We start from the raw sequence: 16,101 nt of genomic DNA, 5'->3' as shown, positions 1-16,101 counted from the left end.
AACGGAACACTGCAAATACTTAGAAAAAAGAGGAGAACTAAGATCACATGGACATGGTGGCTAAGATCACAAGGGCAAGGTAAAAGAAGAACAACCATAAAGTGAACAATACCGAGTCTTAATTGTGTCAACAAATCTCTTTGTTGGATGTTTGGAACCCACACAAGATAAGGTTCTATCCAAGGGTTTGTAGTTATTAACATATCATTTCTCACTATGGGCTTCAAAGAATCAACTTGTTCTCTGTTACTTTGACACATCGCCAAAAAAGTGAGGCTTTATGATATTCTTACAGGAGAGGGATAGATCGTCTGAATTATAAAACAATTCTGGCATGTTCAGACTTCCACCAAGTTTCTCTATAGAAGCTAACCACGGGTCCTTCCTTATGTCATTGAGTCTAATTAAATATTTCAGTAACATTCGAGTAAAATTGATTTAACTTTTTTTCCAAACATACAATCATAACAATTTAATCTATCCCTACTTCAGAATGACACAAGAAAGTGGCTGACTTTGGGAACAACCAGCAATCTTTTCAGAAACCAGTTCTTAACTTTCTGAATATCATAATGCAGCATTCCACAAAGCCCTGCTCTGTAGGTTACAACTGAAAGGCACCTTGACTTGTTGCCCCACCAGCATTTTTAATAGGTTTTCTAGCCATCTTTATAGCAAAGTTAAACAATGCCTCTACGCTTCTCCCAAAAGTGGCTTCTCTAGTGCGACCCAAAGAGGTCCAACTACAAATATCATCAAATAGGTTCCCCAAACGAGGAAAAGTAGGAACTGGGAAAATCTCACGTTTGAATAACATAAGACCTGTATATGTACTCATTCGGCCCCAAAACGATAATATGGCCTGATTCATTTTGAGATTGAAGTCTGCCATAAAAAACTTAAAATGTATCCAAAATGCTGCAATCCTAGTTGGGTCTGAGCCATGATAACAAGGTCATCTACATAGAGTAAGGCTGGTATTGGAGTGGTGTACAAACAGTACATTAATGCCTACATTAATGATATATTATATATATATTTATATATCAGTGGGCTAGAAAAATATCTGATTCATTTTGGCATTGATGTACTGTGTGCGTGCACTTCTCCAATACCAGACCCTGAAGGATTGTCCACACAGTGGCTCTAAGGCCAAGGGGAATATTAGAGGGGACAATGGGCAACTCTGCTGGGTGCCCCGCTACACCAGAACATGGTTCTGAGATCATCAATCTGGCCGGGCTATCGTTTGGTTATATCATAGTTTTGTCCACTTGACAAAAGGCAACCCAAAACCCATACCTAGGAGGGTGGCACACAGAAACTCCCATCGGAGTATATGAAAAGCCTTCCAAATATCAACTGATAAAAGAAGGGAGTCCAGAGGCAGCCGTTTTCGCTGAACCATACTGTGAAGCACTTGACGGATATTAAGTTGCTACGGGTCGGTATAAAGCCTGTCTGGTCAGGATGCACCCGGGCAAACAGGTGCGTCAAGATCCGGTTCAGCAACACCCTACTCAGGATTTTATCATGAGTATTAAGAATCAAATGAGGGCGATAAGAGTCAAAGAAAACAGATATTTATCCTTCTTGGGCAGAGACACAACGTGGCCTCAAGCAGAGACGGGAGGAGAACTCCCCAACGCTGAGATTAATTTAACATGTCCACCATTTTATGGACGAGATTAGCAGCTTATATAGCATAAAATTATATTGGGAACCCATCCCAACTGGGTACCTTTCCTCTTGCCACTTCTTTGATTGCGCCCCGCACATCCTGTACAGTAATATCTGCATCTAATTGTACTGCCACTGCAGTGTCCAATACCAACAGGGAGTGGTCCGCAATGTAACTTAAAACATCCTCCTCATTAAGCTCGACCCCTGCAGAATCCAGGTCTAGATTGGATGAACGCAGTATTAATTTCCTCCTGAGTAAATAAGTCTCGCCCGGTCGCATGACGGATCTAAAACACAAGGTTTGAGCAATCAAATATTACAACAAGGCTAGGATAATCCAGACCCTGCTGTAATATTTGATTATTCTTTTCAGTTTTCCCATCATTCCTCTTGTCCTGATGAGACCCCTGTATTAAATTGAAGGTGGAAACGTCGTTGAGATGCTAAATAAACAATATTTTGACATTGTCCTAATAGTTGTAATTATATTGCTAAAAAAAGCACACATACAAAAAGCTTTTTGTTTCTTCAAATCAACTTGCCTTTTGGCACTTTGAGCTAGAGCCCAGGCCTTGCTGTAATGAGAACCACCGTGAGTAATACGTTGTTAATGGCCCAGGTTCCCATGGGTTTAAGGGTGGCTCTTGCCCTTTAAGTGGTACTTCTGTATTTTCTGGCCTGGCTCACCCACCACTACAATGCATCCTCAGTATAACCAATAAACGCTGATGACTGTTAATATTTGGCTTCATTGGTACCGTAAAATTGAATTTGTTTTGTGAAAGATGTACCTTTAACTTTGTATATGCTAACTGTTCTCCACACGGGAGAGACAAAACATGGGATGAAGCCCTTGCTGCTGCTTGAAATTTAACAGCATTTAACACATTAACGAGTCTACGAAATAGTACATTTGAGTGGAATCTCTTGCAAGACCTTTGCTTTCACTTATATCTGATGTTTTACTCACAAAAAAACCCATACAAAATATTTGGCATCCTAATATTATGCAACTCATAACAAACTACTCTAATTGTTAAATATAAATGAGATGCCAGTGGGACTTTAAACAACCATGAACAAAAGCATGCATTATTCGACTGTCATTTAACTCTCAGTTGGTATAAATCTGAAATAACCCTCACACTCCAGTCCACCATGGAACATCCTTCACAGATCATCTGTTGACCATCCATAAGAGGTGGTTTGCAATATAGGCTATTTCGATCTATCTCGATCCTCTCCATGGAAATGATTGTGCAGAATGCAAACCTGCCTACTAATTGTGGCGTGTTCTGCTGGGTTTGGAATAGACCACTATTTATTTTGATGGGGTTAATTCAGATGAAGGTCCTGGTCACAGTTATCATATCATCTGCCAACGTTAGACATAACCTCCTTTGAAAGAGGCAGAGTGCTAGCAGAAAAATCACCCTGAGAATAAAATGGTTGACAAAACGAGGCAGAAGCGAATATTAATAAAGAAGCAGGCACCCACATGGCTTACACGTGCTGCTTTTGTTTTTACATTAATACTTGTCATACAGCAAATATCTCCTGATGAGAAATATGTCAATATATAACTTTAGCTCAAATAGAGAAATCGAAGTTTGGGCGGAGGTGTTTTAGTGTAAAAATATTTGCAGCTATTTTAATATGGTTGAAAATCAGCTTTCTGGATTATTCTAGTTGCTTCCAATGTTGCCAAAAATGGAAGCAGTGACATGTGGACATCAAGTCATTTAACCGATTTGCTGCTTGATTTGTGACTAGCCTTGGCACAGGACTGAAAGATGAACTGGACCATAATGAAGTGGCTTGTGCTAGCATCAGTAATGCAGCATGGGCAGTGACTGGGGCATACTGTGTTCAGTTATGGTCTGCTTTTACTACCGACCAGAGATAGGAGGGACAATTCTTTTTACTTTAAATAAGACCCATGATAAACTGGATTAGGGGTCTGGTTTGGACTGTGCTATGGGTAGAAGTTTCTTTTTTGGCATTAACATTAGATACTTAAAAATTTGACAAGATTTATTTTCAGCAAGCTCGAACTTACATTTGCTATGTGTAAAAATAAAACATTGGTATTGCAAATACGGACCTTGTTAACAATTTGACGGCAGAGCTTTATCAATCAACCAGGGGCTTTTAAAGAGCGCTACTCACCCGTACGGGTCTCAAGGCACGGGGTGGGATTTGTAACTACGTGTCAGCCGAAGAGTCAGGTCTTCAGGCTCTTCCTGAAGGAATGCAGGGGAACGTCTGATGTTGACTGGGAGCTCGTTCCAGGTTTTGGCTGTGACATAGGAGAAGGCTCTTCCACCTGCTCTGGTATTGCAGATGCGCAGGGTTTCTGCTATGGCGAGGTCGGCAGAGCGGAGGTTTCCTTTGGGTACTATAGTTGTAGAAGAATGAACTTGAACTGGACTTTCTGCTCACTGTTCTGTGCACCTCTGCCTACACTGCAAGAACACACTTCTGGGAAGAATCAGCTTCTCATGGACCTATTTGGGTCTTTCTTATGCTACACCGGTTTAAGTTCCACAACCTTTCAGGTGCAAAGGTGACTCAAAGGCCCACCGTAGATCTATCCTCCACCCCCATCGACCTTCAGTAGCTTTATTTTTGACTCCCTCCCAGCACTCTCTCTATATGGTAATTTCATGGCCTTTAACTATTGAACTTAAAAACGACAATCACTACATCATTCACGAGAAAGCCACACAGTTGATGATTGATTTAATCCAATATTTCTTTACGATCCATTCAAACATGTAGAATGTGGTGACAACTCTCAGCAGTGCTCCCTGTACCTGTGTTCAGAGTCTGATGTACCTAATTTGACAATGCAGACCATGAAAACATTGGAAAACCAAAGTATCAAGCAGAGATGCCGAGGAGCTGGGGTGTGTGGGATTTTCATTATACGCCGTCTTTGAGCTGCCCTGCGCACGCGTCTGTGCTGCGTAAAACATTTTACTTTCAAAGGGTCTGTGGTCGCTCCTCCGTGAGATGAAAGAACCTGCCAGCTCGAATAAATGGCCAAGACACCGGAGCGATCTTCAAAGGGCTGCAACTCTCACATCTAGTCGAGTCCAAAACCGTACTTCAAGAGTGGAGTTCAAGAGAGCGGTGCTTTTTAAGCATCCTTAGAAGACCGCGGAACAGCAAGATAAGTAGCACTGACACTACTGTACCTGTCATGTCTTGCGTGGCTCTACAAATACAACATGGGCTCAAATGGAATGTGACTGCTTCCTTCCACATCAGCAATCAAAGGCATCAGGCAGCATCCGAGTCAGCCCAACAGTGTGGGGAAACTCGACTTGCATGCCTTTCACTGAACCTTTCCACAATGTGCTTTTTCCATTCTATTTCTCCAGCTCATGGAGGCCAACAGAGACACGGGGGATAGATAAGGCGAGTTTTACAGCTGTCATCTAAATATTAAATGCTCTGCGGTAACCGATCACTTATCGAGCCCCAGAATCTGTCTGCTCTCCTTTCTCCCGCGTTTTAAATCTGTTTACTTTCCGAAATTGAAAAATTATCAGAAAATGTTTTCATTCGGCTGGAGGTTATCTTTCAAGGCTGGACGGCCGAGGCTGAAGGTTCCGCAATATAAAGCGCGTGCGGAATAATTTCCTGGACGGGGATAAGAATCAGTGATGAATGCCACATCTAAGAGCAGGCCGTCTTCACGGCGAGTGTGGTTAATTACCTCGGCAAAATGTGACACTGGAAGTAACACCGAAATGAAACACAGGGAATTCATTTAATTACAAAGCTGAAACGGAGAGAGGGATCAATCGGAGGCTCAAACTACTAATTGATACCAGGCTCGAAACAACATGTGGCGACCCAGAATACGAAAATAGACGGTAAACAATGTTATGAACGAGCCTGCAAAGGCCGCTCAAATCCGATTCTTGTCTGAAAGGTATTAAGTGAAATTTGTTTCACCACTGATGCTCGAGTATTCAATACATTCACTTAACATGCTCCATTACCTTGGATTTATAGGCCTTTAATTCAGCTTCGAGTTCATTGATTTTCGCTTCGTTCTTCTGCAGTTGGGACTGGGCTTCTTGGCGTACTGTAAACTCTTCTTCATACTGAAAAGGAAGGTGGAATAATTATGCTTTTGCCTACGAAATTACTTTGATTGTGAAGGCAACATCTTCTACATGCTTCACTGCAAAATGTCAAACCCGCTAACTTAAGCATATTTGCGATTCTAGCCAGCTACAGCTCGACACCAATAAAGTATCTTTGCAAATAATTCACTGTCCCCAGACAGATGCACACATCAAAGTTTGCCTATGAAATCCAAGCAGGCAGCCGATTCCTTCGAACGTAGCAGCTACAAGTTGGCAAAGCATTTCAATAGCATTTTTGTAAAACCTGTATCTTTAATAATTTGCCGCACAATTCCCTACGAATAATTGCTAATATATAAACTTACATTGCAAACTGAGAGGCAGCCGCAGCAAAGGAGTGCTGGGAGTCTAATTGGTTCATTAGCAGCCCTCACTTCACTTCAGATGCAGCCTCCCAATGTAAACAATTCAACGTTCATTGTTCCAGTTTTAATTAGCAGAAAGGCCTGACTGTGTCACACACTCGAGGAAAGGTTTGCAATTGCCGAGAGATGCCCGAGATTGGACTCAGCCTATAACACCGACGGATGATTAAGTGCTTCGAGGAATTTACATAATCAGGCTGGTCCTCATCTTGCTGATAAAAAGCAGGTACCGTTCAGGAGTAATAAAACTCATTTTAATCTCACATTTAAACCTTCAAGTTTTAATCATACTCTGCGCTGATGGGCAGCTTTTTAATTATACCAATTCATATTGCCTCCTGAAACTATGGCGGATTCTCAAGTTATTTAAATATATGCTGGTTCTGTGTAAACGGAAAGTTTCCCGCTTAGTTCACCTAGAACGACGGCACTTTTAGTGCCACCTTCAGAAAGTAACACCGTACACCATGCATGACTCCACGTCGCGCAAAAACAAAGTGAAGCCATTAAAGATCATTACAAATGTAAGAGAGTAAAAAGAAGTGGGAGAAAATATGAAAAACATGGCGTCAATATAGAGGAAAGCTCGGGATGGAGTGATATGCATTAACCAGGTCTTGCTGGAGGGTGGGGAGGGACTGGATGAGGTCTTTGGTCCCCTGTCTGTGAAACCACCAAGGGTATGTGATCTCCTACCTATCCCTAATACAGTAGTTGTAATGTTTAGTGCTAAACCATGTATGAATGCATGTCATTTATGTAAATCATGGGCATTTGAAGAATGTTAATAACATGATTTAAAAAAAATAGAGCTGCATGCCCAGCCCCTCTAACCAGGTCTCATTGCCCATGTACCTGACATACTACAACTGTGCAAGTGCTCAAAAAATGCCATTACTGGCATGGGCTCAAGCCTCATGCGAATGAGGGTATTCTCTTTAGAATAAGAGAAGTGGGCCCCAACGCCAATTTACACCCCAGTAGGGCAACCAGACCAGAGAAACCTTTGTGGAGAAAGTGCAAATTCGTCTATGTGCCATGCGATGTCTGTAATCTGCCAATGCAGTCTTTCTACTGGGAACTTTTTTTTCGGGGGTGGGGGGAGGTTTGTCTTCAATAAGAAGTAATAGCAATATGGTACCTTAAATAAAGGACAACCTGCAAGGAGTACAGCAGCTTCGATCTTGTGCTGGACCAGAGATCCCTTATGTGGAACATTTTTACCAAAATAATTGGAAACTCACCTCCTTGTCCTGTGAAAATGTAAACAAGGATGCAAGAGCATTGCTTCTGTTCGGGATTACTGTGAAAACACAAGAGTGCCAAGAATATGCAGATTTACCCCTACCTTCACAGTAAATCTCTGGCCATGTGAAAATGCCTGCCAAAGATTTGTAGGTGTTCACCCGTTTAGGAAAGCATCCCCTAACTCTCAATCCCCAAACCTGCCTCTAAGAGCATATGTATTCACATGTACCCTTAACAGCGCAAAATGTGAGCAGATACTTGCATGGGTGCAAAATCAGTTTTTGTGGACATAAAAAGTCACTTTACACTCATAAATTGAAGGTCAATTAGGTGCACAAATAGCTTTGCAAAGCTGAGTATTTGGATGCAGGAAATCATATGGCCTTCAGGGAAAGCTAACACCATATCTTTATCCAGCTTACATTCTTCGTAGGGGAGGGCCGAAAGTTTCAATTTGCCTGCAGAATTGGTATCAGTTAGCTACTCTGCGTTACTCTTGTAACGCGGAGATCCGGCAAAATTCTGTCAAACGCCGCATGGCAGATTTTTTTCCGGTGAGCGTTCAGAAATGCAAGGGTGATTTGGCGTCAACTGGAGCAATTTTCTAACACAGGCCGTCAATGTCAATGGACTGCTTCTCGAATAGATTTGCTCCTGCTTTGAGTAGATTTCTACTCGAGTGGCAGCAAAATCAATTCGAATGGCTACACTCTCTTGCGCACCGCAAAGTGCCATTTATGTTGATTATTCAGAGATCCTGGCACTAAATTGCAGCACGTGCAGTGTTGCAGGCATATTTCTACCCGTTGACAGAATTCCGTTGAATCTCGTGGAGTTTTTATATAGCGTCGCGAGATACGCTCACCCCTAATTTTTTGTTCAAAGTATTCCGGCTGTTCAGTTAGTGCTCTTTATATGATCTTTCCAACTGGGAACAGCATTTTATTTTGTGCTTCATAAATATAAAAAATGTAACATGACAACCTTAAAAGTTTGTGCTACATAGTGTCACTCCTCACCATTAGTAACATCATGGAGACCATAGTTAGAGGACATCTACAATGCCATGTGAGGAAGGCCTGCCTCTGTAGCATCTGCCAACCAGGTTTTTTTGTACTGAGACCACGTAGGAGTAAGAGAGGGACAGCCTTCTGCAGGCTTGATATGAGGGCAGCCTATGATTCTGATCTAATTGGACCAGTAGGCTGTCTTCACCGTTCTGCGTTAAACTCTCATATTGCACACACTTAAATTTCCCTTAAACTACAAAACTGCCTGCCTCTCACACAAGGCCATATACTTTATAGCCTCACCACCTCGCTCAAAATGTAAAACTGTAGCACTAAACTAAAATCATAAGAAGCCAATTAACAATTTCTCATAACACTATTTAAAAAAAAGTCCTCCCACAAACGTACTGTTTTAGGGAACACACAGAGAAATTGGAATGCCTTACTCGTTCACATAAGACCTGCCTATTGACAACAAAATTTCAAATATAATCTAAAGGAACACCTACTTGAACCTGGCTTAACATCTCATATTTTATGTTCATGGCTATTCATACCCTGCATAGTCTTTATCCTTTGCTTTATATCTTATCATAATTATTGTTGCTATTTATTCTTGCTACAAATGTCATCAAATCTATTTTCTATACCACAACCTATACTAGATACTTCAGCCCTCGCTACCACTTGATATCCACTCCTTCTCTCCCTGTGCCTCCGTCGTCCCACTGCCATCTATGTATAACCCAGTCTACTAAAGCACATATTTTCCTGCAACTCTTTTGAATTTGTGTGTTGTATTTTATACTGTTAATGTTAAATGGCTCTTGGATGCTGATCTTACGTTAATGTACCCTTGTTCATAAAGAGCTCTGACGCTTCTCGGAGTTTAATAACTCAATTTAAAAAATACAATTTTATTAAAAGAACATAAAACTAAACAAAGTTTGAGCATCAGTTCCTCGAAGACTGACTTTATTACAACTGGTATTGCAGGAAAGGCAAGAATCCTATTCCTCTAAAGCAAAGCTATGAAGGTACGGTGAGGGTACACTTCTGCAAGAGAGGTGCTGGCCATTTGAAGTCCTGCAAGATTCGTCTTCCTCCTCCTGTTCTTCATGTGTATGGGCAGACACTAACTCAAGATCTAAAAAGCACAACCGAAGTTCTCGGTGCATGCTGGTAATACGCAGTAGCAGAAAAGGGAAAGGTCAAGCATTCATAGATGTTTAGTGGACAGAGAAGGCCTTCTTGCCTTAAATAAGGCTAAAAGTGTTAGTAGACTGATGAGGATGTGGCAGTTCTAACGGACCCATTTCTCGGTCCCATACTTTAAAAAAACACTCCTTGCCCCTTCCACACAACACAACAGTCAAAAGAAATATATAATTCAACTGATTAAGTTCAACAATTTTCAACTGAGGCTCACCAAGAACATTGCATGCTATTTTATCCCAGAAATTATGCTAAGCCTCGTAGGCCCTGTGATTCTATCTAGGCTGAGTACCGAAAACTGTCAATGCAGGGTTCCAGTCTAGCACGGTCAAACAGCAGCAGAATGATCAAACCTGGGAGAGGATTAAACCCCACTTGGCCCAGTTCCACTTATTGGAAGAGTGGACGCACCCAAGTCTGCAACTCACGCTTGCGATATCAGCCCTCATGCTTCCTGATGCCAGGCCCTACTAAACGAGAAATCCCACCATATACAGACGAAAAAGCTTGGTGCATGGGAACCATGGAGGTGTCAAATCGAGAGCCTGGGGCCAACTTTCACTGCCTCTGGCAGAGGAGCAGAACCCCCTCAACATAGTTATGTAGTGACTGCACCTCCACACGTTGCAGTTGGCTCCCTAGACACAAGGTCTGAAGTGGCCTCCACCAAACAGCATATCTTCTCCTGATACATTTTAGTGGGAAGAAAACGGGTCATAGCGAAATACTCCACAAGGGCTTCTGGCAGCCCAGTTCACAGGAGTAAGATCACCGCCCAGTTTAACAGTGAAACGTGTCTTAAGGATAAAAAGTATCCTTTACGACATTGCACATAAGTATAAGTAGTAGGCTCATAACTTCAAGCGCAACGCACTATGAATAAATATTTGCTTAAAGTAGGTTACCTGCATAGAGTAGTATAGTATTCTGACAACGTTTATAAAGCACTACGAATGACACCTAGGGGTGTCTCGCATGGGAATAAAAGAGTGTGTTAAAATTAGTTTGTTGCGATTTATTTATTTCAAAAAGATAAAGAATTGCAGAGTGGGCATGCATTTATGAATATTTATGCAAAATATATTTTGCAGCTACGACTGGAGCGAACGCTGAGCGCGAACCGAGGGGGGTGCTGGGATGCCAAACACCGGAGTACGGAGCAGGGGCAGCTGCAGTCAGGGTCCGCACGTGTAAACCTACAGCTATTCCTGGGCTCGATGCAGCAGCCTTACTAACAGGCGGCATGAAGGAAAGGTAACGGTCGCTCTGAGCGCCCTTCGCCCCACGCGCTGCCTGACGTAGAGAGTGTCGACTGCGCGCGACGGTGACGGAAGGCACGAGAAGGCGCTGGAAGCTTACAATCGACCACAGTCCAGTGGGCATCGTTTCATTTTCCTTCCGCGGCTGCTCAACTTAGTGTACCATGTGTAACGAGGGCTGCGAGCAGTCTGGGACATCTCAGACCCTCGCAGTACGATGAGCACACGGAAACAAGCACAGGAGACAACAATTTGTTAAAAGCGTCCAGAAATCAGCCAGCGATGCGCAGCAAATCAAAATGCTCGTGTTCAATCCATTTTTATTTTTTTGTTGACTCTCGACGTGTGATTTACTGAGGCTTCGGTGCCGGATACTCAGGGCTGCTACAGTGGATAATGGTTATTCACCCGCTGAAGGACAGACAGTGTGTTAAGGAGGGGACAACCAAGCCTTTCTGATAGAGGACCTTACTTCCAGCCTCCTTATAAAAGCAATAGAGTCCATATGAAATCATGAAGCTAATTCCCCTTAAAATAAATAATGGTATCTTCCAGGCTGCCATAAATATCTCGACCACTGTAGGTACTGGCAACGAATACAATTGCATTGTAGCTGCTTTTAATTAATTAGTGATTCATTTGTAAAGAATAAGTGCGGGCCCTGAGTTTTACTTAGAAGCCCGCAGTTGGCGATGAGAATATCTGTTGTGGTTCCCCAAGGCTGCGCAGTCACAATTCCACCTCGTACCACATTCATGCATCACCAGGCCCTCTTTACCTCACTCTTGTAAGTCATTTTCAACCCTACTTCTCTATTTGACAGTTTTCCATTCTTTCTTTTCTATTACCCTTTTTTTGTTTTTCTCGCTCTTGCTTTGAGTGAAAGCCTCATGAGTAAAAATAAGTGTTGATCCCCAAAAATGAGTGCCTTTGGCCCCCACCTACAACCACTTGCTCAAATTAAGCACCAACAAGGCGCCTAAGCACAATAGTGGATGGGTTGCAAGCCACACTGTGGGTGCACGCTTGGCTGCAACAGTGTTGAAGTTGCAGGGTGGACTGTGTGGTATGCGTTTTGGTGTCTTGCATGTGGGACCAGAGAGGTGCTTTCGTCTTGCAACATGCCACTGAGCCTAGAAGTGGATGGGAAGAAGAGGCGGCGAGATAGAGCACCTCCGTTTTACATCAACTCTATTTGCGGATTATGCATCACTCATCAGATTTCAACATTTGAGTGAAAGGAGCAGCCAATAGTGTGGCCTGGACAGCACCAGTCATGGTAGGGCTCTAATTAATCCAAAGGGAAAGATGAGGTCGACATGCAGGTGTGGAAAGAGTACAGCCCAGAGTTTTCATTATTTTTGAGAGTTGTAGAATAATGTATGCAACGATAATGTAATCCTTGCATAAAACACCCTTACCACCGGTGTGGTCTCAGTGATTTGAATTGGCTCCTCATATTCTCAAGTGATCAATGGGTTTCCCATTGGGAGTGATGTATAGCACTGGAGGACATGCATACAGGAATTCAGAATAAACAGGATACAATTGCCCATCACCCTATATATCAGCGGAATGCAGTTTGCATGTTTGAAAGAGGCACATTGCCACCTCTGTCTCCTTTGGTGTCTCAATTTTACAATGAGAGCACAAAAGTCTCATGCAGTTTCTACCTCATCCAGTTTTTCATAATTGTTGTCCTCTTCTGCTTAACTACATGAATTGGGTTGGAGCCCATCTAGACACAGACACTGTGTACCAGAATAAAGCTCAAACTATGAGGAGGGTGGGCGCACACCGCCTCACATCCCAGCACTCAGTTTGCCCCGATGCATCATAGTAAATGCAGTGCATGATAACACTTACTTTGGTGTCAGGTTTTAGTTTTTCACCCTTGCTGGTGCAGCCAGTGATGTGTATCTCTAGACATGTGTTTCAGGGTAGTTGTCCTTCATTAGAGAGCAACACATTTTTTCTTGGGTTGCTGGAAATGCTGCCCAAAGTCTTCTCAAGTCTCTGTACCACTTGCTGGGCGCATGTGCATCAACCAGAGCTCAGCAGCTCATTAGCTCAAGGGAGCCTTTTCAAACAGGATGAGGGTGAAAGTGCAAACTATATAAAATCCAGAGCATAAATGTGTAAAAAAAAGCTTTTCGCCAACAGCTACAGACACTTTCGACAATGTATAGGCACCACTCAATCTTCAACTGTTCTGCGTTGAGACTAACCCGTTCAGTATTCCATCCTACAGTATAGGGTTTGGTAAATTAATTCAGTGTCTGGCACTCTATCCTTCCAACTTTTAATTGCTACTAGAAGTTTGTTCTCATTTAGAGACGTAATTGGTCCATGGCACAGATGGTGACTGGTCCATTTGGAGAAATGAGGTTGCTATAAATCTCTCTTAGGAACACCCATCAAATCTTTTTGAACTTTGGTTCTACAATCAACAGCTGTAGAATAGTTATTGAGATGTGGTGAGGACTGTGATTAGGCCTTCCCAAAAGTTTACTACTGTTTATGTTTCCAACATGTTGATGAAATCACATCCTATCAAATGATAGATGCCATGCAAAAGTAGTGTCAATTTCTAAGCGATGAGATGTATATCATGAAATTTACGATATGCATGCTGTATAGTTAAATACTAATAAAGCACAATAAAAAAATAAGTCCATGAATAGTAGATATACTGGAAAGTTGAAGAGTGAGAGGTAAGGGGTAGGTGAATGGTATGCTATAGAAAGCTTGAGATGTCTACCTATAGTACATAACATCAATTATATTGTTCAGCATAGAATTAAAGGGTCAAATAGTCTGTGAAATTGTAAGTTACTTTCTTACAAATAATCATAGTTCTTACATATGGGAAATTTCTCTGCAGTAAAACATTGAATATCTCAGTCAAAGTGGTGCATCGCAGACCACTTTCACTTAGAACAGCACCACTTTGCAAGAATTTGTTTTTTTATAAAAAAAATATTAGAAATGGCTGCATCAACCACGTATTTTCACTGTTTTAATGCAGTTAATTTTGCCAGCAAAAATAAATATGCAAGAAATCACTTTATTGTTGTAACGTAAATAAAAAAAAAAAGGTAAAGTAGTCTAGCACCCATCACGGGGCACATATATTCAATGACTAAGAGTATCAATGCAGACACCCACGATGGAAAAAGAATGTCTTCAGATATGGAGGAGTTAGGCTGGACCGTCACACCTACAACACAAGGATTGCTAATACCAAAGATTTCTGCACCCATTAAAGATAAGAACTAGGGCTAACATACTGATGCACGTTAATTGTGACACAGTTGGAAACAGTGTGAAGTTACTTACCTTTCTGGTAAGATCTGTACATCTTTCTTCAAATTCCTCCAATTTAGAATTTTCAACACAGACATCTGTAAATGATTACAGATCAAGTCAAGTCAATTACAGATTACAGATCAATTATTAGTTTCAGTGAAAGATACGTTATGTCTGTTACGCCATCTATAACATCGGATACCATTCTTGAATTTCATCTGCACATGTATCCCTCCAGTACTTGATTTGCATATAATTCACACTAAAAACCTTAAGATATTAAAACTATTTTTGGTCGTGTTTGCCCATCATTTATTTACTGTTGCTCGTTTTAAGTCTGGATTATGTGATCATTAGTGGAGTCGTTTTAAAAAGCAGTAGTGAGAGAGGGGCCTAGGCTCCACGCAAATATGGACCTTACTCTCTGCAAGCTATTGACTGTCATTAGATGTGTGTTTCAACTGAAAAAGATTGTTCAATTAGCCTTTTGTGGAAGCTTATGTTCAATAGAGTAAGAGTGAGTTGCTTATGGTGCAAGCCAATGATCAATTCTTGTTCAAAGGGAAAGGTTTTCAGATGAGATAGATCTGTTTATTATGGGAAATTACGAAGCAACTGTTAAATATAATAACTCTTTAAGGGAGGAATGCTGCTATAATGTTTTAAAGCTTAAAGGAGGGTGTTTTTTGTTACAAGGAAGATCACAGATTACTGCAGTTAGTTACCCCTCAAACAAACCTAGGTGTAAAAGATTGTGCATGGGATAATGGCTCCTTGCTTATAAACTTTGCAGTCATGTTGAAACTTTAAAACAATGATGCACCATGCACAATACCCATACAAGATGATCAACAACTACCATGTTTATTGGTTAACTTTCTTCCTAATTCAACCACAAGCTCGCCACATTTAAGCAGCCTTTTTTCTACTTTGCTCTAATTTATTTATATTTTTAAACAAATTTTATTAGGGTTTTACATATCATACATCATATTTTTAGTTGAACATTTGCATGCGAGACATCATTTCTAACTCCATATTTTTACAGATCCATGCAGGATCTCCCCAAACTAATACATGTTCCAACCCCTCCACCAACATGAGTCAGCGCAGAAACATGCATTTGTCTACTCTGGGTATTCTGTGTGAATGCACTAATGTAGGGTACTAGGGAACAGGTGGGTGATATCTATCTGTGAGATCGACCCACTTCAGATCCTCCACATATAAAACAAAATATGCATCTTTGAACCTCCAGTGACAATTCTGAATTAAGAAACCAATTTCCCAGGGCAAAATAAATCTACAAGGCACATTAATAGCTATGATGAGATTCAAGCAAACATGGCTAATTTGTCATACGACACAAAGTGAGAATTATGATGATCCTTAAGATTTCATAGTATATGTTTATCAATCTTGCACAGTAAGCTGTTGTAACAACTACACAATACTCACCAAGAAGGTGACTGAAGTCAACATCCAACCTTTTCCGATATGAGAAGTCTGGATCAATTCCACTTCGATGCAACACGATTTGGGACACACATTCTTCAATGATTTTGTAATATTGTGGCCTTAAGAAAGAAGAGCAATTACCATTTTTAGGCACAGACGGACAAATACTGATTTTTAGGTCACATTCTTTACGTTCATGAAAACTGACGACCGAAGTTATCTTTAGACCCACTCAAGGCAAGGAAAAGCCTCAGATATATCTTTCAATCGCAGCAGTTCAGATACTGCCACCCCTCCCAGATTCTGCTTCCAGCCATAATATGAAAATAAGCAAATGCTAGGAGGGTTGATAAAAAAAAGCACCAGACAGGGCAGAATTATTGTGATTGTT

General features: G+C 41.4%; 1 protein-coding gene across 1 annotated transcript in view; it reads right to left on the bottom strand.

Annotated features, from left to right (window-relative positions):
* DIAPH3 (diaphanous related formin 3) overlaps positions 1 to 16,101 on the bottom strand; it is a 2,291,797-nt gene that overhangs the window by 1,360,715 nt on the left and 914,981 nt on the right. The window contains exons 13-15 of the mRNA XM_086934906.1: positions 15,711 to 15,829; positions 14,283 to 14,347; positions 5,697 to 5,801 (exon numbers count right to left, since the gene is read on the bottom strand). Coding sequence (XP_086791032.1) covers positions 5,697 to 5,801; positions 14,283 to 14,347; positions 15,711 to 15,829 — 289 coding nt within the window. The remainder of the gene's footprint in view (positions 1 to 5,696; positions 5,802 to 14,282; positions 14,348 to 15,710; positions 15,830 to 16,101) is intronic.

Source organism: Lissotriton vulgaris, chromosome 8 (assembly GCF_964263255.1).
Source record: "Lissotriton vulgaris chromosome 8, aLisVul1.2, whole genome shotgun sequence".
In the NCBI taxonomy this organism is placed as follows: domain Eukaryota; kingdom Metazoa; phylum Chordata; class Amphibia; order Caudata; family Salamandridae; genus Lissotriton; species Lissotriton vulgaris.
The sequence above is the reverse complement of the archived record's forward strand: the minus strand, read 5'-3'. Positions and strand labels throughout refer to the sequence as shown.